General features: G+C 43.4%; 3 protein-coding genes across 4 annotated transcripts in view; all 3 read left to right on the forward strand.

Moving 5' to 3' along the window:
• Positions 1-26,742, forward strand: LOC116677486 (gastrula zinc finger protein XlCGF57.1). Of its 2 annotated transcripts, XM_032507944.1 has the most exons (6): positions 1-327; positions 2,922-3,025; positions 17,730-17,957; positions 23,643-23,881; positions 24,584-24,618; positions 24,703-25,976. In XM_032507944.1, exons 1-6 carry the CDS (start codon positions 135-137, stop codon positions 25,686-25,688), a joined length of 1,785 nt encoding a protein of 594 aa, XP_032363835.1. In that variant the 5' UTR covers positions 1-134; the 3' UTR covers positions 25,689-25,976. The 2 variants fall into 2 exon arrangements, with proteins under 2 accessions (XP_032363835.1, XP_032363833.1); XM_032507942.1 differs by lacking the exons at positions 1-327; positions 2,922-3,025; positions 17,730-17,957 and adding an exon at positions 8,797-8,863 and having other exon boundaries at positions 23,610-24,618; positions 24,703-26,742.
• On the forward strand, positions 5,186-9,090 carry LOC116677491 (gastrula zinc finger protein XlCGF49.1). Its single transcript, XM_032507948.1, has 2 exons — positions 5,186-6,340; positions 8,310-9,090. Exons 1-2 carry the CDS (start codon positions 6,312-6,314, stop codon positions 8,818-8,820), a joined length of 540 nt encoding a protein of 179 aa, XP_032363839.1. The 5' UTR covers positions 5,186-6,311; the 3' UTR covers positions 8,821-9,090.
• The window catches only part of LOC116677492 (gastrula zinc finger protein XlCGF71.1-like), a 38,294-nt gene continuing 19,367 nt past the window's right edge, over positions 7,972-26,898 (forward strand). The window contains exon 1 of the mRNA XM_032507949.1: positions 7,972-8,055. The gene's annotated coding sequence lies outside the window, so the exon portion shown is untranslated. The remainder of the gene's footprint in view (positions 8,056-26,898) is intronic.

Consider the following 26,898-nt stretch of genomic DNA (forward strand, 5'->3'; position numbering starts at 1 on the left):
ATTTTGAAGCTCAACAACTAATCTTCACCGGAAGCTGTAGTCCTGACTGCGGCTAACTTCCCCCTGTGACCAAGATGGCGTCTCTCAGAAAGCAGTGTTAGCAGAGGGTCTTTGTTGTGTTAGAAAGAGGTAAAATGTGTAAAGTCCAGATGCTGAGAGCGTTGGTGGAGCAGCGACTAACTGCGGCTGCTGAAGAGATATTTGGGCTGTTTGAAAGAACGATAGCAGAGTACGAGGAGGAACTTTGTCGTTCAAAAGAGGAGAACGAGCGACAACGGGAACTACTGGACGCTGTTTTCAACCCTCAGCTCCGGGTCCACAGACCAGGTTAGTCCATTAAACCTTCAGCTGGTCTTTCTCTCCTTCCTGTGCTCTCTCTCCTCTATAAGGAGGGCTGTGTTGAATTTATTGGACGAGTAAATGAATGGTTTCCAGCTCTAGTACATTGTGTTGATGTGTGTAGTAGATTGTGTGTTGGGGGTGTGCAGTAGACTGTGTGTTGTGGGTGTGTAGTAGATTGTGTGTTGTGGGTGTGTAGTAGATTGTGTGTTGTGGGTGGTAGTTGATTGTGTATTGGGTATGTGTAGTAGATTGTATGTGTAGTAGATTGTGTGTTGTGGGTGTGCAGTAGACTGTGTGTTGTGGGTGTGTAGTAGATTGTGTGTTGTGGGTGTAGTAGATTGTGTATTGGGTATGTGTAGTAGATTGTATGTGTAGTAGATTGTGTGTTGGGGGTGTGTAGTAGATTGTATGTGTAGTAGATTGTGTGTTGTGGGTGTGTAGTAGATTGTGTGTAGTAGATTGTATGTTGTGGGTGGTAGTTGTTGCATGTTGAGCCCAGTAGAGGGCAGCACACACCAAGATGTTACAGCAGGATGAGGCAATGAGGATGTAGAAATAGACAGAGACAGACACACACAGACATACAGTATATAAGTGATTATTGGACAGACATAGACAGACAGAGAGACAGTATATAAGTGATTATTGGACAGACATAGACAGACAGAGAGACAGTATATAAGTGATTATTGGACAGACATAGACAGACAGAGAGACAGTATATAAGTGATTATTGGACAGACATAGACAGACAGAGAGACAGTATATAAGTGATTATTGGACAGAGAGAGACAGACAGAGAGACAGTATATAAGTGATTATTGGACAGAGAGAGACAGACAGAGAGACAGTATATAAGTGATTATTGGACAGAGAGAGACAGACAGAGAGACAGTATATAAGTGATTATTGGACAGAGAGAGACAGACAGAGAGACAGTATATAAGTGATTATTGGACAGACGTTGAGCTACAGCTCTGCCAGAGATAACAGTTACATAACTATTTTCAAAATGACATCACCTCACTGACATGCAGCCTGTAAAACCAGGAAAGACAAAGCTTTCTCGACGATAGCTAATCTCATCACGATGAAGTAATATTTAATATTGATATATTGCTTAGCCCTACTTTAATATGTTTATTTATTGCAAGAAATATTGTTATTGCAATATTCAACGTTATTGCATATATTCCTCATGTCGTTCAGCCTCGGCCCAAATAAGCTATTAGATGTAAGCTAACCGTAATACTATGATCCATACAGACAGTTACATCCAAATCTCAACACTGCCCCCCCAACTCCTGTTAAATCCCACAAGACTGAGGCTAAAGTATGAATGTGTTGGTTTTTGGTGTTTTATTCTGTGTTTTCCTGATAGTAAACACACTGTTTTGAAGGCTACTATAGGCTAAGGCTACGTGTCCTTGTTATAATTATTAAGATCTCATCTGAAGATTTCTGACATTCAAACATCTGAGTTGTAGTTTGTAACCTTCTCTCTCTGGTTATATTTGGGCTCGGTTCCAGCTCCGGTTAGCTCTGTTACAAAGATACGGAGTGGACAACCAAACTCCGATAAATAGCAGCCTTGGTCATTGTAAGTGTTGTGAGGTCATCCATGTAAGCTCAAACAAGCGGCATCCTCAGGCCAGGTCTGATGCGCTGTCACCTGATCTACCCAGCCAGAAGTAGGCCTTGATGAGGCTTGTGAGGCCTGCTGGGACCCTAAAGGAGTCAAAAGCAGTCCAGAGGAGGCTGTGGGGGACTGAGCCAAAGCTGCTGAACTTCATTTGACTGACTCAAGCTGCTTCTGAGAAAGTAGCTGCAGATGCGAGTACCCTGTTGCCCTTTCTTTAGACACCCTATCCTGCCCTGATGTATCTTTAAACCGGTGGGGGGGGGGGGTAACCTTTGCCCAGCCACATACGCAGCTTGTGCCCTGCTGCAGCTGTTGCAACCTCAGGTATGCTGATCATCATACTTGTAGTCTGTTCCATTCCCATGTCCATTACTGATCTTCAGCCCCCACTCTCAATGAATCCATGCTGTCAATAGACGCTAGCTGCACTTTCACACCCCTTACTAGTCCACCAGATAATCAGATCAGTTTCGTAGGACTATATGTATTTCCCTTATTTTCATACTTGCAACAAACCACTAAAAGACTCTATGGGATGGTCAATATACAGATACAGTGATTATTAAAGCTTGCTGCAAGTAAAAGTCCTGGCGTAGAGGCGCATTACCGCCACCATGTGGTCTGGAGTCGCTTCACTCTCATTATGAACTCTTCAATCTCACGCGGGAGCTGCTGAGGCAAGTGTGACACCCAGTAATCTGGTGTTTGGCTTGATATCAAACTGGTTAGAACAGTTTTACACCGTCCCAAGCCTAGCATGACACTGAGCAGAGCCTCATCCTCTCTAAATGGTGCAGCAAGTTATCTTACCTTCAGCTCGGAGATTTTCTCGGACAGACGGACATAGCTTTTACAACCGGAGCAGAGTTGAGGCATGAGTTTTTTAAGGGTATCATTAAGATTTATATTAATAAATGTTTGTCTGTCTGTGTTTCAGATTTACCTCCAAACCTTCTGGAAGTTATTATTGGTGAAAAGGAGCAGAAGGAGTGTAGCTCCAGTGTGGACCAGCTGGAGCCAGAGCCCCCCCCACACATTAAAGAGGAGCAGGAGGAGCTGTGGAGCAGTCAGGAGGTAGAGCAGCTTCAAGGGCTGGAGGAGGCTGATATCACCAAGTTTCCATTAACTCCTGTCCCTGTGAAGAGTGAAGATGATGAAGAGGAAGCTCAGTCCTCACAGCTTCATCAAAGACAAACTCAACACATGGAAACAGAAGCTGATGTAGAGGACTGTGGAGGACCAGAACCAGCCAGGAACTCGCATCCAGTTTTACAACCAGAGACTGAAGACCAAAGGAGCAGAAGGAGTGGACACTCTTCTGAACCTGAGACTGATGACAGTGCTGATTGGAAGGAGACCAGAGAACCTCAGTCAGCTTTAAACTCTCTGAAACATGATTCAAGATGTAAGAAAACATTTAGCTGCTCAGAGTGTGGGAGGAGATTTGACCGTGAGTCACATCTGAAGATACACATGAGGAGTCACACCGGAGAGAAGCCTTTCAGCTGCTCAGTGTGTACCATGCGATTTAACCGCATGAGTAATCTGGCACGACACATGACAACTCACACAGGAGAAAAACCTTTCAGTTGCTCAATCTGTAAGAAATTTTTTACACGGAGTGGAAGTTTACAGAAACACATGAGAATCCACACAGAAGACACACCCTTCAGCTGCTCTGAGTGTCATACGGCTTTCTCTGTAAGTGGAACCCTGAAGACCCACATGAGAACGCACACAGGAGAAAAAACCTTTAGCTGCTCAGTTTGTAAGAAATCTTTTACACAGAAAGGAGGTTTACACAAACACATGAGAATCCACAGGAGGAGGCCGATGATGAAGACTAACTTACAGGAACTACACCCGTGCCCCCCAGTGCTGTGGGGCCACACTTTGCTGAGCTAATAGCGAAGTCAGGAACCAGAGATGACTTCACACTTTGACTGAGGCGTTCACAAACCCTTTTTTAATTTTTCCAAAGCAACTTCCAATAAGTTCAATCAGAACAGCGTGTAAAGACTGATCACAAACCAGCGTCAAACTCTCAGTGAAGACACAATTCTGAGAATTTGTGCACTTTCTGTCCATAAGACATATGACAAAACGGATGTTAAAAGATGGAAAGGTTTTCTAAGGAGGTCGACCTTTCTGTTAAAGAGTAAGATCCTTTTTTAAACATAAAAACTTAAGCAGAATTTCATTCGCTAAACCCACCAGACTCCATGTAATTAAACATTCATAGCACTTCATTCAAAGTGGACAGAAGCAAAATTAAACTATGAAATGTCGTTATGGGTCATCTTTCCACTTTTCCAACCATCACAACTCTAGTTTTGGTTGAAATAAACACATGTCTCTATAAATACAAGCTGGACATGTCCCTATTAACTTCCATTGTAGCTTGTTCTGCCGCTGCGAACATAGTTAAACCGTTCACTGCGAGGTGCATCTCTTTACTGATGCTAATATGGAGAATACGTGTTGTTCGTACTTCACACAGAGTGAGCAGCAGCTTCCTGTTGAAGTTTGATAATATGAAACTTTACATTATTTGTAAAAAATAACACGGCCACTGTGATGAAACGGCGAGAAAAACGGACCTACTGAACTGAAGAAGCTAAAAATAGAAATTATGTGACCACGACTCTGAATTGAAACCGTCATAATCATACCTTCACGGGGTTAGGCTGCTAATCATTTGCACACGTTAACGGTTGTATGTTATGCCTTAAAGAGAATTCTTATATTAATCTTGAATAATCGAGAAAAAAAAAAAACTGAGTATCTGCAGCTACGTATGCAAGCTTCCACTGAGCTAAAACTGCAGTTAACGGGGCAAGTAACTAAAGTAAATAGTAACTAAAGCTGTCAGATGAATGTAGTGGAGTAACTAAAGTAACTAGTGAGACATCTCCCTTCTATCCTATCTTTGTTGGGAGCTGCACATGCTCAGTAGCTCGGTGAGATCCATCAGCTGATAACTCTTTCTCCAGCTTTGGTCAGTCCAAGGCAGGATCAGCTGGGAGACTTCTTCTAGACCAGGGACACAACAGGGACAGGAAGTAGAACTGGGACAGGAAGTAGTTCTTTTGGAGATTCTGGTCAACTAGTGGCTGTTGGAGCAGTGTTTTGCCATTGAGAACGAGCTAGCATGCTATGGTTAGCCACCTCGTCTCTAGTGACATAGAAAACCGTGCAGATGTTGGACAGCTCACCCGGAGACTGAAGACAGAGGACATTCAGAAACCGGATCAGAGGACATTCAGAAACCGGATTGGAGACATTCAGAAACCGGATCTCACTCAAAACACCATGAAGGGATTTTTTTCCAAGTGTGTATGCGTGTGGAAGCACCAGAGACACAAAATAACCACAAAGAAAAAAAGAGCACTTTAAAGAGTGTTTTGGTGGACTCTGCTGCGCTGATGTGCCCGGAGGAAAAAGAGGCGTTAGAAGGATTGATGACATCGTGGGAAACCGCAGCTCTGACAGCTGTGATGTCACAGCCCAGTCCCTAATGTCTGTACGTGGGATAAGGAAAGACTTGAAGAGAACGGGGGATCTGGCAGCGGGACCACGACGGGGAGCGATGCGTTCACTGGCGTGTGTTGTCCCAATCTGACGGGACAACATCTGCAGATGATGCAAGATAACGGGACTCAAGTCACCTCAGTATTTTTGCTTTGTATTATACATCAGCAGGTGTTGTGTTAGTCAGTGCTAAAACTGAACCATGTTATTGATGTTGTGACATCAGAACTCTATCATCCATCACATATTTCAAAAAGGCCAAACAGCTCCTTCTTAACAGTTACACCTGCAGCATTAATTCATTTGTTCATGTGTTGTCCAAGCCTTGTTTGCACTGTCCGTGTCTAACCCAGCTGATGTCTTGTATAAATGTCTTTGTCCTTATGTAACTGTATTGTTGTTTTAGTTGTTTACATTTTATCTTTCCATATTTATGTCTTGTATTAATGTCTGTCCTGTAACCATGTTTTATGTTTCTGCAGAACAGGAACCTGCTGAAAACCAGTTTTTAAACTGAGTCAGGCCCGTTTTTACATTGTAATGTAATGCTACTTTTTCTAACTTTCCTGTATAATAAATATGAATGAATGAATGAATGAATGAATGAATGAATGACTTCATCGGGGCCGGAGCATTACATCACACCAGGTTGTTGCTACGTCTCCGTCCACGTGTCCATCGAATTATCTGAAGTTTGTAAAACCTCCTGAGAATAAATGTGGTGAACGTGTGTTTCCATCCATCTAGGGAACGCACTAAACACCAATCTGCGAGGCAGGGCCTGTTTGCTCATGACATGCAAAATAGTGACGTAATGTTGGCGTTGTGTTTGATGTCTGCTTCACATTCTCATGTTTTAAAAAGATAAGTCTGTAGTTAGACTAAAAAAGAAATACTAATGGCACCTTGTAAAGTTAATTGAACGTTGTCCTTTGATAAATGGTGAAAAACATTTTGGTCACAATTACATTTGTGGATGTTAAATAAAAAGTGACATAACTGCATTTTGAACTATGTCTGCTTCACTTTATTCATCTAATCATAACATGTGTACCCTTACCAGTCACGGCTCATCAAAGACCTTAATGCTGCTTATTATAAAGAGATAATTAATATGAGCAGCCTATTGGTCCGGCCCTCCACAACAGTCCCTGTTTCTCACGTGGCCCCTTGGGGAAATTAATCGCCCTGTGTGTGTATGTGTGTGTGTGTTGGTTTTCAATATCCCCAAAACGAAGGAGTTGAACCAGTTAAAGACGCCATGACTGTTGACTCTGCTTCGGGCCTGTGTCTTAATGATAGAATACCGGGGCTTTTATTTTCCCGGCGGCCTCCGGCCGGAAGTGGTGCTGCTGTAGTTTCCGGGTGCTGAGCAGCGGGAGCAGTGAGGAGAGAAGCCGTTAGCTGAATCCAAATCAGGGAATCCCAAACAGCGTTTCTTAGTTAGTTCATCAGAGATGGAGCGACCCCGGAGACAGCTGGAGGAGACCAAGCTGGGGGGGGAAGGTTAGTCTGAGAGGCCGCCACAAGCTAAGCTAACGTTAGCCTGCTAGCTGCTAGCATGCTGCTAGCTCAACAACGTCAATAACGTGTGTGTTACTGCATGTACTGGCCCTTTAAAAAGGTGTTTTAACATGTAGAAGGTTCAGTGTTCAGGGCTGTAATCTGTCAGATAAAAGTCTCATGAATAACATATTCATAACATAACTCATTAAGAGGCAGAAACAACCTTTTAATCCAAAGTAGAAGCTGCGGTGTGTGTGTGTGTGTGTGTGTGTGTGTGTGTGTGTGTGTGTGTGTGTGTGTGTGTGTGTATCATTCAAAGTCGGCAGAAACTTGCCATGTTTCTGGGTCTTAGGGCTGCTGACTGCCTGACACACACGTCTCATGCAGCGCCGAAAACGCGTGCATGACAGAAATAGGACCGACTCCTATGTTTCACGAGCTCTAGCATGCATGTTGGTGGCGTTTCCAGGCAACAGAATACGAAAAGATAACGTAAACCCAGTATGGTTGCGCTAAAGCACCGTTACCGCTTGACAGAGTAAGCTACCTGATTGAGTCTCCAGGTAAGAGCAGATGAATCATTCTAACTGTATTACCACTGGGGGGGGGAGGAATCACCAGCTGCCTCCCAATACGATCTCATCACGATATGATATTGTGATTTTAAACATATTGCAATATTCTGTGATATATTGCAATTTATAACCTTTTTTCCAACTTCTAATTTTTCCCCAAAAGGAAACTTATCAACATCTGTTTCATCTACAAAGAAACATTTCTCTGTTTGAATATCACTTCAATGTTATTGCTGCAAAATGGGCCAACCTGCCTTCCAGCTCGTAGATCTTCTCAGACAGACGGACACAGTTGGGGCAAGAGTTTTTTTTTAAAGGTATCATTAATATTAATAAATGTCTGTCTGTGTTTCAGCTTTGCCTCCAGACGTTCTGAAAGTGATTGTTGGTGAAGAGGAGCAGCAGGAGTATAGCTCCAATGTGGACCAGGAGGAGCCAAAGCCCCCCCCACACATTAAAGAGGAGCAGGAGGAACCGTGGAGCAGTCACCAGGAAGAGCAGCTTCAAGGGCTGGAGGAGGCTGATATCACCAAGTTCCCATTCACTCCTGTCCCTGTGAAGAGTGAAGATGATGAAGAGGAAGCTCAGTCCTCACAGCTTCATCAAAGACACACTCAACACATGGAGAGAGAAGCTGATGGAGAGGACTGTGGAGGACTTTTACAGCCAGAGACTGATGACAGTGCTGATAGTGATTTTTGGACGGAGACAAGACAGCGATCATTTAGCTGCTCGTACTGTGGGAAAACATTTGGCTGCAAGGCCGATCTGAAGACTCACGTGCAATGTCACACAGGGAAAAAAGCTTACAACTGTTTAGTCTGTCAAAAATCTTTCACACAGAGTGGAAACTTACAGGCACACATGAGAATCCACAGAGGAGAGAAGCCTTTCAGCTGCTCTGAGTGTGGTAGAGCTTTTACTGAAAATGGAACCCTGAAGAGACACATGATGATTCACACAGGAGAAAGACCTTACAGCTGCTCAGTGTGTCAGAGAGCTTTCACACGGAGACAACGTTTAAAGAAACACATGAGAATCCACACAAGAGAGAAAGTCTGTACTACACGATTTGGCTACAAGTCAGCTCTGAAGAAACATCTAAAAGTCCACACGGGAGACAAACCTTTCGGCTGCTTTGAGTGTAGTGAAGCTTTCACTGAAAATGGACTCTTGAAGACACACATGAGAACTCATACTGCAGTGTTTGTGACAAAAGATTAATCTGGTGCACCAGACTCAACAACCATCAGTGTATAGGTCATCAGTCCTCAGCTTCATCAGAGACGGACCAGCACATGGAAACAGAAGCTGATGGAGAGGACTGGAGGACCAGAGCTATGCGCTGAAATATGTGCCAATAAAAACTGAATTGGAATAATTTATATTTGAATTTGAATTGCTAAACTTGAATCATTGCATTGAAAAACTGAATCTGAATGGTGTAGTTTGAAATTGAATTTATTCGTTTGTGGAGCCAATAAAATATGATCATCAATGAAAATTCAACTGTTCAGACATCCGAGTACTTGAAGGATTCAGGAAGATCACTTTTCAAGAGACTGTGACCAGACATCCGAGTGATTATGAAGGATGAAAGGAAGATCCACTTGGCCAACCCGTAGACTGCCTGACCGGACTGAGAGACTCCTTTGATCTGATTATTGCAGTAGGATGTGTAGCTGTGTTGAGTCTTTTGGCAGTGTTAACTGATCCTCTACCGTCTGCCTGACCGGGACTGACTCGGAGACGGACACCAGTAGTCTTTGTGCGGTTTTGTTCCTCCTCCTAATCTCAGGTCTCAGTCTCTGCTGGGTCTTTTTCAGCAGTCCCAGCACAGGCTCTCGTTGATGTGGACTCCCAGGAAACATAAGTCTGCCACCCTCTCCACACAGTCCCCTGTTGAGAATTCCCCATAAGTCTGTGAGGAGTTCTTTGTTCTTTGAGGTGTTGAGGAGCAAGTTGTTGGCCCTGCAGGATGTTGATAGCCGCTCCACCTCCTCCTTTCTCTACGCCGCTTGTGCCTCCTCCCTGCTGGCATGGTAATCCACGGAGAGCCGGGGCTCCTCGCTAACCCCACCTTAATCTGGTCTTTGTAGCAGTTGAATTGCAAAGCAGTAAAGGGTGCAAATCAATCGAGGTGTTAAGAGTGCAAAGATTATCAAAAAAGAGCAAAACCCAGAAATGTAAACTGGTAAACACAGAATCACGTTATTAATTCACTGCTGCTGCTCCAGGCCCTGCAGTTAAAACGAGTCTGGGACAGGACAGCCTGTTTCTCTGGAATCATTTACAGAGTAATCTAGAGCCCGACGAGGACATTTTGATTGACAACTTTTTAAAACAGCCCGACATTATTCAAAAATGCGCACATACACACTCTTTTGTCAAGAACGAATCATGTATACATTTTTGAACATCATTTTTTTTTCTGTATATGCACCTCTGGTATTGACTTTTTGTATGTACATACTGGCGATATAACTATGGGCGTTTCTCAATCTGTGTTCTTCTATGGACTTGTGTCCTTGTGTTCTTGTGAAGCGTCATGTTTGGGCCAAAGTTCTGACCCAATACACAAGTTAGCATTTCGCCAAGAACAGTTAAAATCCCCGGATGTGATCTCGACACGCCCATTTCACCGAGGATGCATCGGATGGTAACTTGTGTGAACTTGGCCGGGCCGGTATCCCAGCATTCAATTCGGGTGTAAAGCGCTTATGGTTTCCGGTACACATATTTTCACAATTTACGTCTATTATTAAATCAATAAATTCATTTTTAAGATGTTTTCAGGCGAGAAATCAGCGGTGTAGATTTTGAGTTTAGGCAGTTCAACAAAAATTGACGGTGAATTAAAAAAGCCTTCGGAGTTGGAAAGCTCCGCAAACCCCGGCGGGCGTAGCAAGCTCGCCAGCCGGGAATGACTCTCGCGAGCCGGTCCGTCAGTCAGCTCACAGACCCCTCTGGCCCCCCCACATTTAGACAGACCACTCTGGTCCCACATTTAGACAGACCCCTGCAGCAAAGCCAGGTCCACAATTGTAAGATATTTTAAACAGTTTTTTCCGCTGTCATATATATATCTGTCCTCCTCATCCTGGCTCTCCTCCCTCTCGGGCTCTCTTCTGCTTCTCGGTAAAGTACCGACGGCAGTGACTAACTTTACCCAGTCCATCTATAATTTTAATGCCTATTTTAACGTTTCTGTTCTGCTTTCAATATAAATTGAATCCCGAACAAAGTTACAAGGATTTTTTTCCCGCCGTTGTCGTTATTTATAAAGTTATTGCCCCGTGATACTTAATAGCACTTTAAATGAAAACGTAACAAAACAACAAAGGCGGTGTGAAAGGTGACCGTCCATGCTTTATTATGAATACACACATCAAAGTAAAGCGCCCTCTTTGCTGGGGGTGTTGCGCAATAACAGGAAGAGCGCTTCGTCTCTAAACTGTCAACAGCGTGTTGTGTTCTTCTGAACTCTGAGTCCAGTCTTCCAGGTCCAGCTAGCAAGTACGGTCTCCCCAAGAACACAAGTCCGTTCTTTGCGTACTTGGTATTGAGAAACGCCCTATGTTCTTTCTTAATACAAAAAAAGGTTTTAAAAAAACGTGCCCGGAAGTTGTTGGTCCGACCCGTAATAGCGTCCCTCCCCGGAACTACCGGTAACTGTGTGTGTCCCGTCGTGATGAAGACGGCGGAGTAGAACGCGCCAGTGTTTAGTTTCTTAAGAAGAAAGAAAGGTCTCAAACTGCCGGATGTGGTTTTAAAAGCTGAACCAGAGCCACACAGAGCAGGTTAGTTTCCTTTGTTAATGTCGCGGGGAGTCGGTGCTAAGCTAAGGTTAGCCGCTAGCAGCTAGCTCCTGCTAACGTGTTGTTGTTTCCTGAAACAGGTCGGGGACAAGAGGAACTTTAACATGAAGTCAGAGAGGAAGCTGGCAGCGGACCAGGGGACAGGTGGGACACCGTCACATCTCAAATATACATAGATATATATACATGCAATGTATATATGTAATGTAATGTACATGGAAATTTAAGCTACAGTATATGTGTACATGTATATACAAGCTATACCTTCTATATAAAGAATAATATGTGTGTTTGTGTCTATATTACTGTGTATATATTGTTTATTTTGTTTTGTGGTTTGTTTTCTATTTGTAAGTGCATTGTGAGCATTGATGACCTCACATGACCTCGTATTTGTCCTCACACCTGGCAAATAAAGCTGATTCTGATTTTGTGTGTAGCTTGGACGTGCGGACAGAACAGATAGCAGAGATGTGAGTACCCAGTTAGGAACAAACTGAATCTGCTTTAAGTAGGGTGCCCTGTTTGAGCGTAGCGAGGGGAGTGGACCAGCTGATGCAGCCCAGCTGCACCAGATCAGCTGATGAGACAGTGATGTTGGCCTATAGCATTAGCAGCGTCCTGACCACTTGGCCCGCGAAGCTGACGCTCAATAGATAGATGACTAATGCACCCAGCTGTTGCAGCCTCAGGTATGCTGATCTTCATACTTATAGTCTGTTCCGTTCCCATGTCGATTCCTGAGTTGTCTACTGAAAAGCCATCTTCAGCCCCCACTCTCACTTACTCCATGGTGTGCCTAGATGCCAGCTGCACTTTCACAGCACTTACTAGTTCAGCAGATAATCAGATCGGTTTTGTAGGACTGTATGTCCCTTATTTTTTTTACTATACTCGAGACAAACCGCTAAAAGTCTCTGTGGGAAGGTCAATACAAAGACAGTGGTTATTAAAGCTCACTGCAAGTAAAAGTCCTGGCGTAGAGGCGCATTACTGCCACCATGTGGTTTGTAGCCGCTTCACTCTCATTAGGAACTCTCTCATCAGTCTCACGCGAGAGCTGCTGAGGTAAGTGTGACACCCAGTGGTCTGATGTTTGGCTTGATATCAAACTGGTTAGAACATTTTTACACTGGCTCAAGCCTAGCATAAAACTGAGCAGAGACTTATCCTCTCTAAATGGTGCAGCAAGTTATCTTACCTTCAGTTCGGAGTTTTTCTCAGACAGACGGGAACAGCTTTTACAGCCGGAGCAGAGTTGAGGCGTGAGTTTCTTTAAGGGTATCATTAAGATTTATATTAATAAATGTCTGTGTTTCAGATTTATCTCCAAACCTTCTGGAAGTGATTGTTGAAAAGGAGCAGCAGGAGTGTAGCTCCAGTGTGGACCAGCAGGAGCCAGAGCCCCCCCCACAGATTAAAGAGGAGCAGGAGGAACTGTGGAGCAGTCAGGATGGAGAGCAGCTTCCAGGGCTGGAGGAGACTGATATCACCAAGTTCCCATTCACTCCTGTCCTTGTGAAGAGTGAAGATGAGGATGAGGAAGCTCAGTCCTCAAAGCTTCATCAGAGACAGACTCAACACATGAAAACACAAGCTGATGGAGAGGACTGTGGAGGACCAGAACCAGGCAGGAACTCACATCCACTTTTACCACCAGAGACTGATGACAGTGCTGATAGTGATTTTTGGAAGGAGACAAGACAGCGATCCTTTAGCTGCTCTTACTGTGGGAAAACATTTGCCTGCAAGGCCGATCTGAAGACACACATGAAATGTCACACAGGAGAAAAACCTTTAAGCTGTGCACGTTGTGATAAAAGATTTGTCAACAAGTATAATCTGAAAAAACACATGAGAATTCACACAAGAGAAAAACTTTTCAGCTGCTCAGTTTGTGAGAAATCTTTTACGCAGAGTTGGAATTTACAGAAACACAAGAGAGTTCACACAGGAGACAAAAGATTCAGCTGCTCTGAGTGCGGTAAAGCTTTTACTGAAAGTGGAACCCTGAAGAAACACATGAGAACTCACACAGGAGAAAAACCTTTCAGCTGCTCAGTCTGTAAGAAATCTTTTACACGGAGAGAAAGTTTATCGTCACACATGGCAGTCCACACAGGAGAGAAAAGATTCAGGTGCAATGTTTGTAACAAAGGATTTGCCTGGCGTACTGATGTCAAAAGACATAAATGTGTTGGTCAGATGGAAACCGAAGCTGATGGAGAGGACTGTGGAGGACCAGAACCAGCCAGGAACTCACATCCACTTTTACAACCAGAGACTGAAGACCAGACTGGAGACTCTTCTGAACCTGAGACTGGTTTCCTACCTGAAGAAGGTACTGCATCGGTTTTCTGCTGAGAATCACGGCCTCAGATTTAGAGGTGCAGATCCTTATCCCAGCCGCTTCACACTCGGCTGCGAACCAATCCAGTGAGTGCTGAAGGTCACAGGCCGATGACGCCATCAGGACCACATCATCTGCAAAAGCAACGATGAGTTGTTCCACGACCAGGAAGGAATCCGCATTGTTCCTCTTCAATCCGAGGTCCGACTATCGGCCGAACCCTCCTCTCCAGCACCTTGGAGTAGACTTTACCAGGGAGGCTGAGAAGTGTGATACCCCTGTAATTGGCACACACCCTCTGGTCCCCATGTTTGAAGAAGAAAAACCACCACCCCGGTCTGCCACTCCTTAGGCACTGTCCCAGACTTCCACGCAATGTTGAAGAGGGGTGTCAACCAAGACCGCCCCTCCACACCCAGAGCTTTCAGCATTTCTGGATGGATCTCATCAATCCCTGGGGCTTTGCCGCTGTGGAGTTGTTTGACTACCTCAGAGACCTCCACCAGGGAAACAGATCCCCCATCATCCTCCAGCTCTGCCTCCACCACAGAGGATGTGTCAGCTGGATTTAGGAGTTCCTCAAAGTGCTCCTTCCACCGCTCTATTACCTCCTCAGTTGAGGTCAACAACGTCCCATCCTTACTGTACACAGCTTGGATGATTCCTCGCTTCCCCCTCCTGAGGTGGCGAACTTCTCCCACACCCGCTGCTTTGCTTCTTTCACGGCTTTAGCAATGGAAACTTTGAACATTGTTCACTCAGGTTCAATGCCCCCAGCCGCCACAGGGATGCACGAAAAGCTCAGCCGGAGGTGTGAGTTGAAAGTCTGTCGGACAGGGGGACAGGTGATGCTGAGTCCATGTGTAGAGATCCTGGTGATGCTGAGTCCATGTGTAGAGACCCTGGTGATGCTGAGTCCATGTGTAGAGACCCTGGTGATGCTGAGTCCATGTGTAGAGACCCTGGTGATGCTGAGTCCATGTGTAGAGACCCTGGTGATGCTGAGTCCATGTGTAGTGACCCCGGTGATGCTGAGTCCATGTGTAGAGACCCCGGTGATGCTGAGTCCATGTGTAGTGACCCTGATGATGCTGAGTCCATGTGTAGAGACCCCGGTGATGCTGAGTCCATGTGTAGAGACCCCGGTGATGCTGAGTCCATGTGTAGAGACCCCGGTGATGCTGAGTCCATGTGTAGTGACCCTGATGATGCTGAGGATACATGAGGAAAGTCTCATGTTGTGTCGAGCCTTCTTAGTGATAATAGATGATGATTTTGATGCTATCATAGTAGCGCCCCTAGCTCTCCCATTCAAAAGGCCATTTGACCCCAAAACAAGACTATGTTAAATCTTAAAAGTGTCGCTTTTGTCCTAATTATTCTTTAAACATAAGTTTGACTCAGGTAAATTCCCAAAAGACCCTAGTTTGCATTTTGGCAAGAGTTACGCTTTAAAACATTTGCTTATGAAACATATGAAAGAATACAAGTTCTCCCGACAGCAACTTCAGGTACGGCAAAGGAAGGACAGTCCCAGCTAAGAACTGCTGTCATCCAGGCACATTTTCTCCAGGGCTGTCAGGCAGGTCTCATCTGGCGATAGTGATGTGCTTTCCTCCAATGTGAAAAGTGTGGGTTCAACATCAAGTTGTTACATTTGTAAGGTATTTTATTGTGAAACCTCTCAGTTGAAGGTTAAGAGGATGTTACAATGAACATAGAGCTTTTATTGTGACGGGAACATGAATAAAGTGTATTTGCTGACATTAGACTGTGTTGGGGTGGTCTTGGTCTTGGTCTTAAGTAATTATGTCATATAATTAAGCCAAATTTCATATAAATGAATTCCAAAAATAATTGTAAAACTAGTGACAAGTTGATGTTAGTTGAGAATCTGGAAAAGTGACAAAAACATTTAAAAAAAATAGCAACAACATTTTTATAAAAAGGCAAAAACATTGTGTCAAGTGTCTAAAAAAGGTGGATCTTCACTTTTTACCCGAACACCAACAAGACTTGATCCTCGTCATCCAGGGTAACTCGGCTGTTTGTCTTTAGTGAAGTACCCCTCTGGATGCTCTTATACTGTGTGTGTACATATACTGTATGTATATATATAAATATATATGTATGTATATATATATATATATATATATATGCTTTTCTGGATGCTGCAATATACATTATTTTACATTTATATAATACTATAAAAAAGTGGCCGGTGCATGTGTTGTTTTCCTGGAGGGTCTGGTCTAGTCTGATCTGGTCTGGTCTAGACAACAGTTTCTTACCAGAATAAAATCAGTCTACTGCTCCATCTAGTGGACGGAAAGAACAACTGTATTGTCCCAGATCTCTTGGGTTAAAGAGACACACAGAGAGCGAGACAGACACAGAGACACACACACACAGAGAGAGAGAGAGAGACACACACACATACACACACAGAGACACACTTGCATACAGAGAGAGAGAGAGACACACACACAGAGACACACACAAACAGACACACACTTACACAGAGAGAGACACAGCTTATTATTTTAAAGAGATGACTTCAGGCTACTAATGAGACACAGGAACATAAACCGATCTTTTAATATATATACAAATATATTAAACTAAAGTAATACATCAGATGTAGTTTTTCTAGTATTTAGTTTTAAAAAGTTGCAACAGTAAAACAGGGTTCCTAAATGTAACTAAATATATCCTCATGAAAGAAATCAAAACATAAAAGTGAAATAGAATACCGGGGCTTTTATTTTGCCAGCGCCCCCCGGCCGGAAGTGGTTCTGCTGTAGTTTCCGGGTGCTGAGCAGCGGGAGCAGTGAGGAGAGAAGCCGTTAGCTGAATCCAAATCAGGGAATCCCAAACAGCGTTTCTTAGTTAGTTCATCAGAGATGGAGCGACCCCGGAGACAGCTGGAGGAGACCAAGCTGGGGGGGGAAGGTTAGTCTGAGAGGCCGCCACAAGCTAAGCTAACGTTAGCCTGCTAGCTGCTAGCATGCTGCTAGCTCAACAACGTCAATAACGTGTGTGTTACTGCATGTACTGGCCCTTTAAAAAGGTGTTTCAACAGGTAGAAGATTCAGTGTTCAGGGCTGTAATCTGTCAGATAAAAGTCTCATGAATAACATATTCATAACATAACTCATTTAGAGGCAGAAACAACCCATACATACGACACTGATCACTTTACATGGACACTGTGAACCCTATATGCACTAAGTAACTTTAAATGTATATTATTAATTTCACTTTAACGCATCCTGCTGCTATTGATATCTGCAATAGTCATAATTGTCTTATCATAATTAATAATTTTCTATTGCACTACTTATACTTATACTGTTTCTCTTTTTACTTCTCTTCTGCTTCTTTTCTTTTTTCGGAGCCTTGCAGGGAAATTTTTCTCAACTGTATATGTGAATCAGGTTGTCCTTTATTTTGAAAATTAACTGGATGTTTTATTTGTATTTCGACTTTCTGTCCCGCACTCTCTGCCCTGTGCTGATTTGCTGCGGAGCTCTCCGGCGTCCGGAAAAAATAGAACCTGTGGGTGTATCTGCTCCGGAGGGCTGGGGACCGCCGACTTTAACTTTTCTGTTATTATTATATCCAAACACAGACAGAGGTTAAGAAAGCTCTATGCAGGTAAACGTCCTGGCGTAGAGGCGCATTACCGCCACCATGTGTTCTAGAGTTGCTACACTCTCATTATGAACTCTCTCAGTCTCGCTCGGGAGCGGGTGAGACTAGTGTGACACCCAGTAATCTGGTGTTTGGCTTTATGTCAAACTGGTTAGAACAGTTTTACACCGGCAAGTTATTTTACCTTCCAGCTCGGAGGTTTTCTCAGACAGACGGACACAGTAGAGAAATGTTTTTTTTCTTAAGATTTGTATTAATGTCTATTTATTTCAGATTTTCCTCCAGATGTTCTGGAAGTTATTGTTGGTGAGGAGGAGCAGCAGGAATGTAGCACCAGTGTGGACCAGCAGGAGCAAGAGCCCCCCCCACACATTAAAGAGGAACAGGATGAACGGTGGAGCAGTCAGGAGGAAGAGCAGCTTCAAGGGCTGGAGGAGGCTGATATCACCAAGTTCCCATTCACTCCTGTCCCTGTGAAGATTGAAGATGATGAAGAGGAAGCTCAGTCCTCACAGCTTCATCAGAGACACACTCAACACATGCAAACAGAAGCTGGTGGAGAGGACTGTGGCTCTTCTGAACCTGAGACTGAGGACAGTGCTGATTGGAAGGAGACCAGAGAACCTCAGTCAGCTTTAAACTCTCTGAAAAGGGTTGGTGAAGACTTGAGATTTAATTCTCCTGAAAAACATTTTAGCTGCTCGGTTTGTGGGAGGAAATTTATAAAAAAAGGTTCCCTGGAGACACACATGAGAACACACACAGGGGAGAAGCCGTTCAGCTGCTCAGTCTGTAAGAAATCGTATATGAAAAGAGGAAGTTTACAGATACACATGAGAGTCCACACAGGAAAGAGAGCTTTTCGTTGCTCTGAGTGTGGGAGAAGATTTGGCCGCAAGACACATCTGGACGATCACATGAGGATCCACACAGGAGAGAAACCTTTCAGCTGCTTGGTGTGTAAGAGATCTTTTGCACAGAGTGGAAATTTATACAAACACATGAGTACCCACAGGAAATATGGAGGAGGAGGATGATGATTTATAACACTTAGGTACCCTTAGTGCACGATCCAATGGGAAGGGAAAGTTGCAGCCTAATGCAACTATGCAAATTCTTAGTTAACTACAAAAGTCTACTGTGAAACATAATGGAACTGTGGATGGGCCGACTTGGGTTGAACAGTGTAGATAAATTGAACAGCCTCTCAAAGTTTTTTGTGCCAAGGGGGCCCACTTAATTTTACAGGGAAAAAAGAAAGACAACATTATGTACAGTTATGATAACAGACTATAAAGGATAGTGGCCCAAAGTTTGCCCGTATCCACCCCCCTGGTGAGGTAGCACACACGTCTGGACTTATCACAGCTGGCCTGACAACCCAAAGGCTTTGTGATTGGTCGCCTGCTACATTATATACCTCAAACATCAGGTGTCAATCATTTTCATTTAGGCCACAGACACAATGTCAGCTAGCACTTAGCACTATGGACTCTTCAGGACAAGTAATACAATTCAAGAATGGGAGCATTTCCATTTTATATTTTAAGTAAATAATGTGGCCTAATTTGACTTTTTCTTTCTAAGATCTTGACTGTGTCTCATTTGGACTCAGTCTCAACTTGGACTTGCAACTCTTTGGACTTGGTATTGGAGTTGACTACAGTCCTGCTACCTACATTTAAAATTACATTCAGCGCTGAAGCTCCGGAAAAATGACCTGGCGCCACTGATGGAGGTTCTTGAACAGATGGAGACACCTCTACATGCGTCCCTGTCATTGCTGCAGACTCTAATACAGCGCCCCCCCCCCCCCCCCCCAGCAGCCCATGCGTTATGTAACCTATTTTATTTTCGGGGGGGACGCGGCGCAGTAGGCTTATGCCCATTGTTTGATGAAAGCCTGATATAGAGCACATGGCTAGTAAATATTCACTGGCATGTAGTCTGATGATGTCATTTACATGAATATTAATAAGCCGTGTGTTCTGCTAGAAGAGAGAAAAAAGATGCTGGTTGCTTTAGCGAGTTGCTGACTTTACAAGAAGTTGCTTAGTAGGAGAAACCGTTAGACTACATATGCTGCGTTTGACTGAACTTTCACTTCCCTTTTATCGTGCACTAAAGGCCTCAGCACGGCGGCCTCGCCCCCAAAACAGCCAAATAAAGAACTAAAGATTTATGTGGAAGATATTGTTTGTGGACAAAACCTCAGCTTAGCCCGTACGTACGAGCCTAGTTTAGGTTTTGGGGCGATGATGCCCGGACACACTTGTTCTTCTACCTTGCCGTTCAGGGCTTCTGTAGTTTGGGTCATTTTTTTTATGATTAAAAGGTCAACTTGTTTGATGTCAGCTTGTTAAATGTGAATATTGTCTAGTTTCTTCTCCTCTGCGACAAGAAACTGAATCTCTTTGAGTTGTGGACAGAGCCAGACGTCTGAGGACGTCATGTTGGGCTTTAAAGACAGTCGCTTCAGCCTCCGGTCTCAGTTCAGCAGACTTCTGACATCCAGATCCAGCGGGGAATAAAGACCTTGTTGCTTGCAACAGTACGGTCTTGTGTGTGTGGAAATACAGAATATGTAAATACAACCTGTACACAAGGACTGTACAGTATACAGATTAAATAGCAATAATCAACAAATCACAATGCAATATACAGAAATATATGCAACATACATAATTGCTATGCAATACGGGATAGTGATAGTCATGATAATGGAAATCAACACAATCCAATGTAGTAAAGAATCCAGGTGTCATTGTGTAGTTTTATCTATTGGCCACTAGATGGGGGTCTAAGACCATAAATGGACATAACGGTTTGCAGGTCCAATATGTGGACTAGTGCGAATGGCTCAGTTGACAATTAACCCTCGTGTTGTCCGATTTGAAGGGGGGAGGGGGGGGGGGGTAGGTAAGGTAACAAGTTCACCAGCTTCAGAATATCACAGAGCTCCTCTCTAAGGGTAGCTCCCATGGCGCCATTTTAATGCTAATAAGCCATCACCTGCCGTTAGCATCCCATTGACTCCCATTCATTTTGACGCCGCTTTGACAGTGAATAACTTTCCATCTGAAGTGTTTCATATCTGAAATCTGACTTTCTTTTTAACCAAATTACCATAAAAAATAGATTGGATTCCATACAACGGTCTTTCATTCCTCTCATCTTAACTATTAGTCAAAATAATTAATAATATCTGCTTTTTTAACTCAAACATTAGGTATAACTCTATATAAATGAGGTTTATTGACCATGAATTCCAAAAAGTATAAAACTAGTAAGGTGGTGGTGGTGGAAACTAAAAAGGAGGACAACACAAGGGTTAATTAAAAAAAATTGAAAACTCCAACCTTTAAGGACACCAATCTTCTTTGTGAATGAATAATGTTTCATAAATAAATAAATGTTCTTCCTTAAAATACAGGGGGCATAATATACACCCCCCTATGTTAAAATACAGGGGCATAAGTATACACCCCCCTATGTTAAAATACAGGGGGCATAAGTATACACCCCCCTATGTTAAAATACAGGGGCATAAGTATACACCCCCCCACAGTTAAAATACAGGGGGCATAAGTATACACCCCCCTATGTTAAAATACAGGGGGTATAAAATACAGGGGCCCCCCCTATGTTAAAATACAGGGGCCCCCATGTTAAAATACAGGGGCATAAGTATACACCCCCTATGTTAAAATACAGGGGCATAAGTATACACCCCCTATGTTAAAATGGGGCAGGGGTATAAGTATACACCCCCCCATGTTAAAATACAGGGGCATAAGTATACACCCCCCTATGTTAAATCCCCATAGAAGCAGGCATATATATATATATATATATATATATATATATATATATATATATATATATATACACACACACACACACACACACACACACAGTGAAAGGCTTTTATTTTGCCAGCGGCCCCCGGCCGGAAGTGGTGCTGCGGTAGTTTCCGGGTGCTGAGCAGCGGGAGCAGTGAGGAGAGAAGCCGTTAGCTGAATCCAAATCAGGGAATCCCAAACAGCGTTTCTTAGTTAGTTCATCAGAGATGGAGCGACCCCGGAGACAGCTGGAGGAGACCAAGCTGGGGGGGGAAGGTTAGTCTGAGAGGCCGCCACAAGCTAAGCTAACGTTAGCCTGCTAGCTGCTAGCATGCTGCTAGCTCCTGGAGCTAACGGGCTATACCAGCAGTCTGTTTACTTGAAGAAGCTGGGAACTGTTTCCGGTTAAAGGGGCCGGACACATTTATATAACAATTTAATAATTGACTCATGTTACTGCTTTCACTTGGAAACACATTTCATACAAAGAGAGAGAGAGAGAGGGAGGGAAAGAGAGGAAGTGATGGAGGGATGGATAGAGAGATAGATATAGAGAGCGGGGGGCAGTTTCCTGCAGGAAGTGACAGAGCCACTCACATCCTGTCAGATCAGACCCAAATATCAGCGGGACGGTCTCCAGTTGTTTTTATGACAGAGTAGCTCTCAGAATGTAATAATACATAATAATACATAATAATAATAATAACACGTGATCTGTGGCGGATTTTTAATAAAAATAGACTGTAGTAGTATCATGATCTACTGCACTTTAGTACTATCATCATTACACACAGTCTAGCATAGTACCTCACCTTATGGTCCCATGGTTTTAATTTTAATTTTATTCTTAGGCATGTGTGTGTATGTGATATATGTTTACATATATATAGTTTGTCTATACAACGTACAACTTCAACATGAGAAGAATGTAGCACAATATGGATGTGAAAGCAGTTACAATAAAACAATAAAATAGGTTTTTGTTAAAATCAAAAAATAATTGTGATAATATTTGTGATCACAATATTGATCAAAATAATCGTGCAGCCTAGAAGATGTGATGACTGTAAGTACTGTAATGGTGCAAAAAGTCAAACTTCGGAGGCATGTTATCATATATTATTATTATTATTATTATTATTATTATATTACAGCCTTTATTGGATTGTAAATGTACATTCAAGCTCGGCTGCAGGAATCTGTGAGGGCAACGGATTCACTCTGTCCGGATCGCGCAGTTTATCTGGATAGGAAGTATTTGTACTTTGTTACTTGACACCTCTCCATCCGGAGCATAATCAACCAAAGGAAAGTTTGTAGCAGATAAACATTCTGACAAGAGGATTAGAAAATAAGTAGAGAGAGTTCAGCAAAACGGACTTTAGCGCCGTGTATCCTGCACCACTTTTGTAATAAGAAGCTATTCTTTAAATACATGTGTCTTAATCAGTTGGTTTTCTATGAAGTCACGATTATGTCATGTCCTGCGAGTGCGATAAAACATGTTCACGAGCAAATTGTATCATTTCACACATGCAGATGTTATCCTTCGCGCAGCAATTCAACAATCGAGAGTTGAACAGGCAACTGCAAGGGTTTAAATAAAACATAGGGAGGTGGAAAGAATGGCAAAGGTAAACTCTGCTCTCCAAGTTGATTTCTGTGCTTGTTAAGGAAACTGACTTTTGACACGTTGGCGGTGGAAACACGGAGGCATTGGCCCTCTTATGATTGTTCACTTTCAAAGCGATCCAACCCACGGACCTCTGCAGTTTACCTTGATTGAAAGCTATTGGTTGGAAAATGCAAGCATATGGTTGCAGTCTAGAGCCCTGCTGGCTGATCCGGTGCAGCTAAGTTACTGACTGTCAAGTTAACCTTTCAGTTCAGAGATTTTCTCAGACAGACCGGCACAGCTTTTACAGCCGGAGCCGAGTGGAGGCATGAGGCTTTTTTTTAAAGGGTTTTGGAAGCTCAGTTTTGTAGGATGATTGTTGGGGACCTGGGAGAAATCAGATTATTTCATTATGGGGATGCGTCCTCATCAGAGTGATCTCCGCTAATAAACAAAGTTTTGTTGAGACTGATATTTAATGTATGCCTGTCTGTGTTTCAGCTTTACCTCCAGACGTTCTGGAAGTAATTGTTGGTGAAGAGGAGCAGCGGGAGTGTAGCTCCATTGTGGAGCAGCAGGAGCCAGAGGCCCCCCCACACATTAAAGAGGAGCAAGAGGAATTGTGGAGCAGTCAGGAGGGAGAGCAGCTTCAAGGGCTGGAGGAGGCTGATATCACCAAGTTCCCATTCACTCCTGTCCCTGTGAAGAGTGAAGATGATGAAGAGGAAGCTCAGTCCTCACAGCTTCATCAAAGACTGACTCAACACATGGAAACAGAAGCTGATGGAGAGGACTGTGGAGGACCAGAACCAGCCAGGAACTCACATCCACTTTTACAACCAGAGACTGAACACCAGACTGGAGACTCTTCTGAACCTGAGACTGATGACAGTGCTGATTGGAAGGAGACCAGAGAACCTCAGTCAGCTTTAAACTCTCTGAAACATGATTCAAGATGTAAGAAAACATTCAGCTGCTCTGAGTGTGGGAGGAGATTTGGCCGCAAGTCAAATCTGTATGATCACATTAGAGTTCACACACAAGAGAAAAAATACAGCTGCAATGTCTGTAACAAAAGATTTGTCTGGCGTTCACAGGTCAAAAAACATAAATGTCTCGGTCACCAGTCACAGCTTCATCAAAGTCAAACTGAGGAGAAGAGAAAGGCAGAGCCTGAACCTCAGCCAGCTCTAGACTCTCTGAAACACGAGTCAAGATGTAAGAAAACATTCACCTGCTCTGAATGTGGGAAAAGATTTGGCCGAAAGGCGCATCTAAAAGATCACATTAGAATCCACACAGGAGAGAAACCTTTTAGCTGCTCGGTCTGTAAGAAATGTTTTAGACACAGTGGAGGTTTACGGTCACACATGGTAGTCCACACAAGAGAGAATATATTCACCTGCAGTGTTTGTAACAACAGATTTGCCAACTCTACTGATGTCAAAAGACATAAATGTGTTGGTCCGATGGATACAAATGCTGATGGAGAGGACTGTGGAAGACCAGAACCAGCCAGGAACTCACATCCACTTTTACAACCAGAGACTGAAGACCAGACCAGAGACTCTTCTGAAACTGAGACTGGTGACAGTGCTGATTGGAACGAGACCAGAGAACCTCAGTCAGGTTTAAACTCTCTGAAACATGATTCAGGGTGCAAGAAAACATTCAGCTGCTCTGAGTGTGGGAGGAGATTTGGCCAAAGGGGACATCTGAAGAGACACATGATAACTCACACAGGTGAGAGACCTTTCAGATGCTTAGACTGTAAGAAATATTTTACACGGGTTGGAGATTTACAGAAACACATGAGAATCCACACAGGAGAAAAGCCTTTCAGCTGTTCTGAGTGTGGTAAAGCTTTCACTGAAAGTGGAACCTTGAAGAGACACATTAAAACTCATACAGGTGAAAGACCTTACACCTGCTCAGTCTGTAAGAAATCTTTTACGCAGAGAGGAAGTCTACGGTCACACATGGTCGTAGTCCACACAGGAGAGAAACCTTTCAGCTGCCCGGTGTGTCAGCTCTCGTTTTCACGGAGACAATATTTACAGAGACATTTGATTATCCACAAGGGGGGGAGGCTTCCCTGCTGCTCGGTGTGCAGTAAAGGTTTCACTTCAAGTGGAAATCTGAAGAGACACATGATGACGCACACGGGAGAAAGACCTTTCAGCTGCTCCGTCTGTAAGAAGTCTTTTAGCGAGAGAGGAGGTTTAAAAAGACACATGATCACTCACAAAAACAAAAAGCCCATTAGCAGTTTGGAGTGTGGTACTGAGAGCAGCAGAGTTAAGATCCAGTTGATAAATCACACAGGAGAGAAGCTTTTCAGCTGCTCAGTGTGCCAGAAGTCTTTTACACAGAGGGATCGTTTACAGAGACACGTACGCATCCACACAGGAGAGAAGAAGTACAGCTGCAATTCTTGTGAGCAGACATTTGCCTGGTCCACCAGCCTCAAAATTCATCAGTGTCTCGGTCGACAACCAGAGACCGGAGACCAGACTGGAGACTCTTCTGATCCTGAGGCTGATGACAGTGCTGATTGGAAGGAGACCAGAGAACCTCAGTCAGCTTTAAACTCTCTGAAACATGATTCAAGACGTAAGAAAACATTCAGCTGCTCCGAGTGTGGGGGAGGATTTGCAAAAAGGGGACATCTTCTTGACCACATAAGAATCCACTCAGGAGAGAGACCGTTCAGCTGCTCAGTGTGTCAGCAATCCTTTAAACAAAGTGGACATTTATACAAACACATGAGCATCCACAGGAAGGAGGGGGAGCACGGAGAGGAGGAACTTTGACTCTACAGTCCTTCGGTCCCGCCGACTGTGAGTTCGACTGAATGAGCGGTTCTTGAGATGTGTGAAGGACAGACAAACTGTGGCGCCACCTTTTGGCCACGTGGCATCACATTTGCCCTGGCCACTCAAAGGTCATCTCTACATAGTCCACCAAATGTGGCTGCAGTAACACAGCGTCAGGAGATATGGCTACAGTTACCGGTGCTAAAACTATACTTTTAAAATGGTGCCTGAACCAGTACTTTATATCTATAGAGTACTATAGTATGTACTGTGTGTGTGTGTGTGTGTGTGTGTGTGTGTGTGTGTGTGTGTGTGTGTGTGTGTGTGTGTGTGTTGGAGCTGCTGCCCCCGCGACCCGATACCGGATAAGCAGATGAAGATGGATGGATGTTCGTGTGTGTGTGTGTGTATGTACATGTATGTATGTATATATATATATATATATATATATATATATATGGTCAAAATTAAATGATTTATTAAAAATCACAGTTATAACAACAGAAGCAGCTACCACAGTAGATGGGAAAAGGGTATTTTCCAATAACTTTGAATGCACCACGAGGATGGCGAGGCGGGTGTACGTAGCGTCTGCAGGACGTCCCGTCTACCGTGAAACACACTCACACTGCAGCTCTCCTCCCGTCAACCGCGGAAAAAAGCCCTTTTCAGTCGCTATTTTTTCAGCATTATTGTTTTTCCGACATTTTTATCACTTTTTTAAATGTTGTGCCAAATAATCACACATTCAATACAGGAATTTATTTTACCTTAAAATTATTAATTGTGATTATTGCGTTCATTTGAAAGCACTAGATTGAATTTTAATTGGCAAGACATCAATCCAGACACAAACGGGCGTGGCTTATATGTAAAGAGTTGCCTGGGTGAACAATCCAAGAAAAACAATTGGTTTGTAAATGAAATGTTATATTAATTATGTCAATTGTTTTCTGATTTTTACTGTTTTTTACATTTTTTTTATTATTGATGCAATACCTTGGATACCTGTTGGTTGCTGTAAATAGCTGTATGAATAAATGTCTGATTGATTAATTAATATGGTAAAACGTCTTGCCATATGCTTTTATATAGACCTTAGTGGTCCCTAATACTGTATCTGGAGTCTCTTTATATAGACCTTAGTGGTCCCCTTATACTGTATCTGAAGTCTCTTTTATATAGACCTTAGTGGTCCCCTAATACT

Source organism: Etheostoma spectabile, unplaced genomic scaffold (assembly GCF_008692095.1).
Source record: "Etheostoma spectabile isolate EspeVRDwgs_2016 unplaced genomic scaffold, UIUC_Espe_1.0 scaffold00005242, whole genome shotgun sequence".
NCBI lineage: Eukaryota > Metazoa > Chordata > Actinopteri > Perciformes > Percidae > Etheostoma > Etheostoma spectabile.

Excerpts from the sequence above, each read along its gene's own strand:
- LOC116677491 (XM_032507948.1), top strand. The coding sequence starts at position 6,312 with ATGCAAAATAGTGACGTAATGTTGGCGTT. Across the intron at positions 6,341-8,309 it reads AGTGACGTAATGTTGGCGTT|ACAGCGATCATTTAGCTGCT; the intron begins GTGTTTGATGTC and ends GACGGAGACAAG.
- LOC116677486 (XM_032507942.1), top strand. The coding sequence starts at position 23,643 with ATGGAAACAGAAGCTGATGGAGAGGACTGTGGAGGACCAGAACCAGCC. Across the intron at positions 24,619-24,702 it reads ACACATGATAACTCACACAG|GAGAAAAGCCTTTCAGCTGT; the intron begins GTGAGAGACCTT and ends GAATCCACACAG.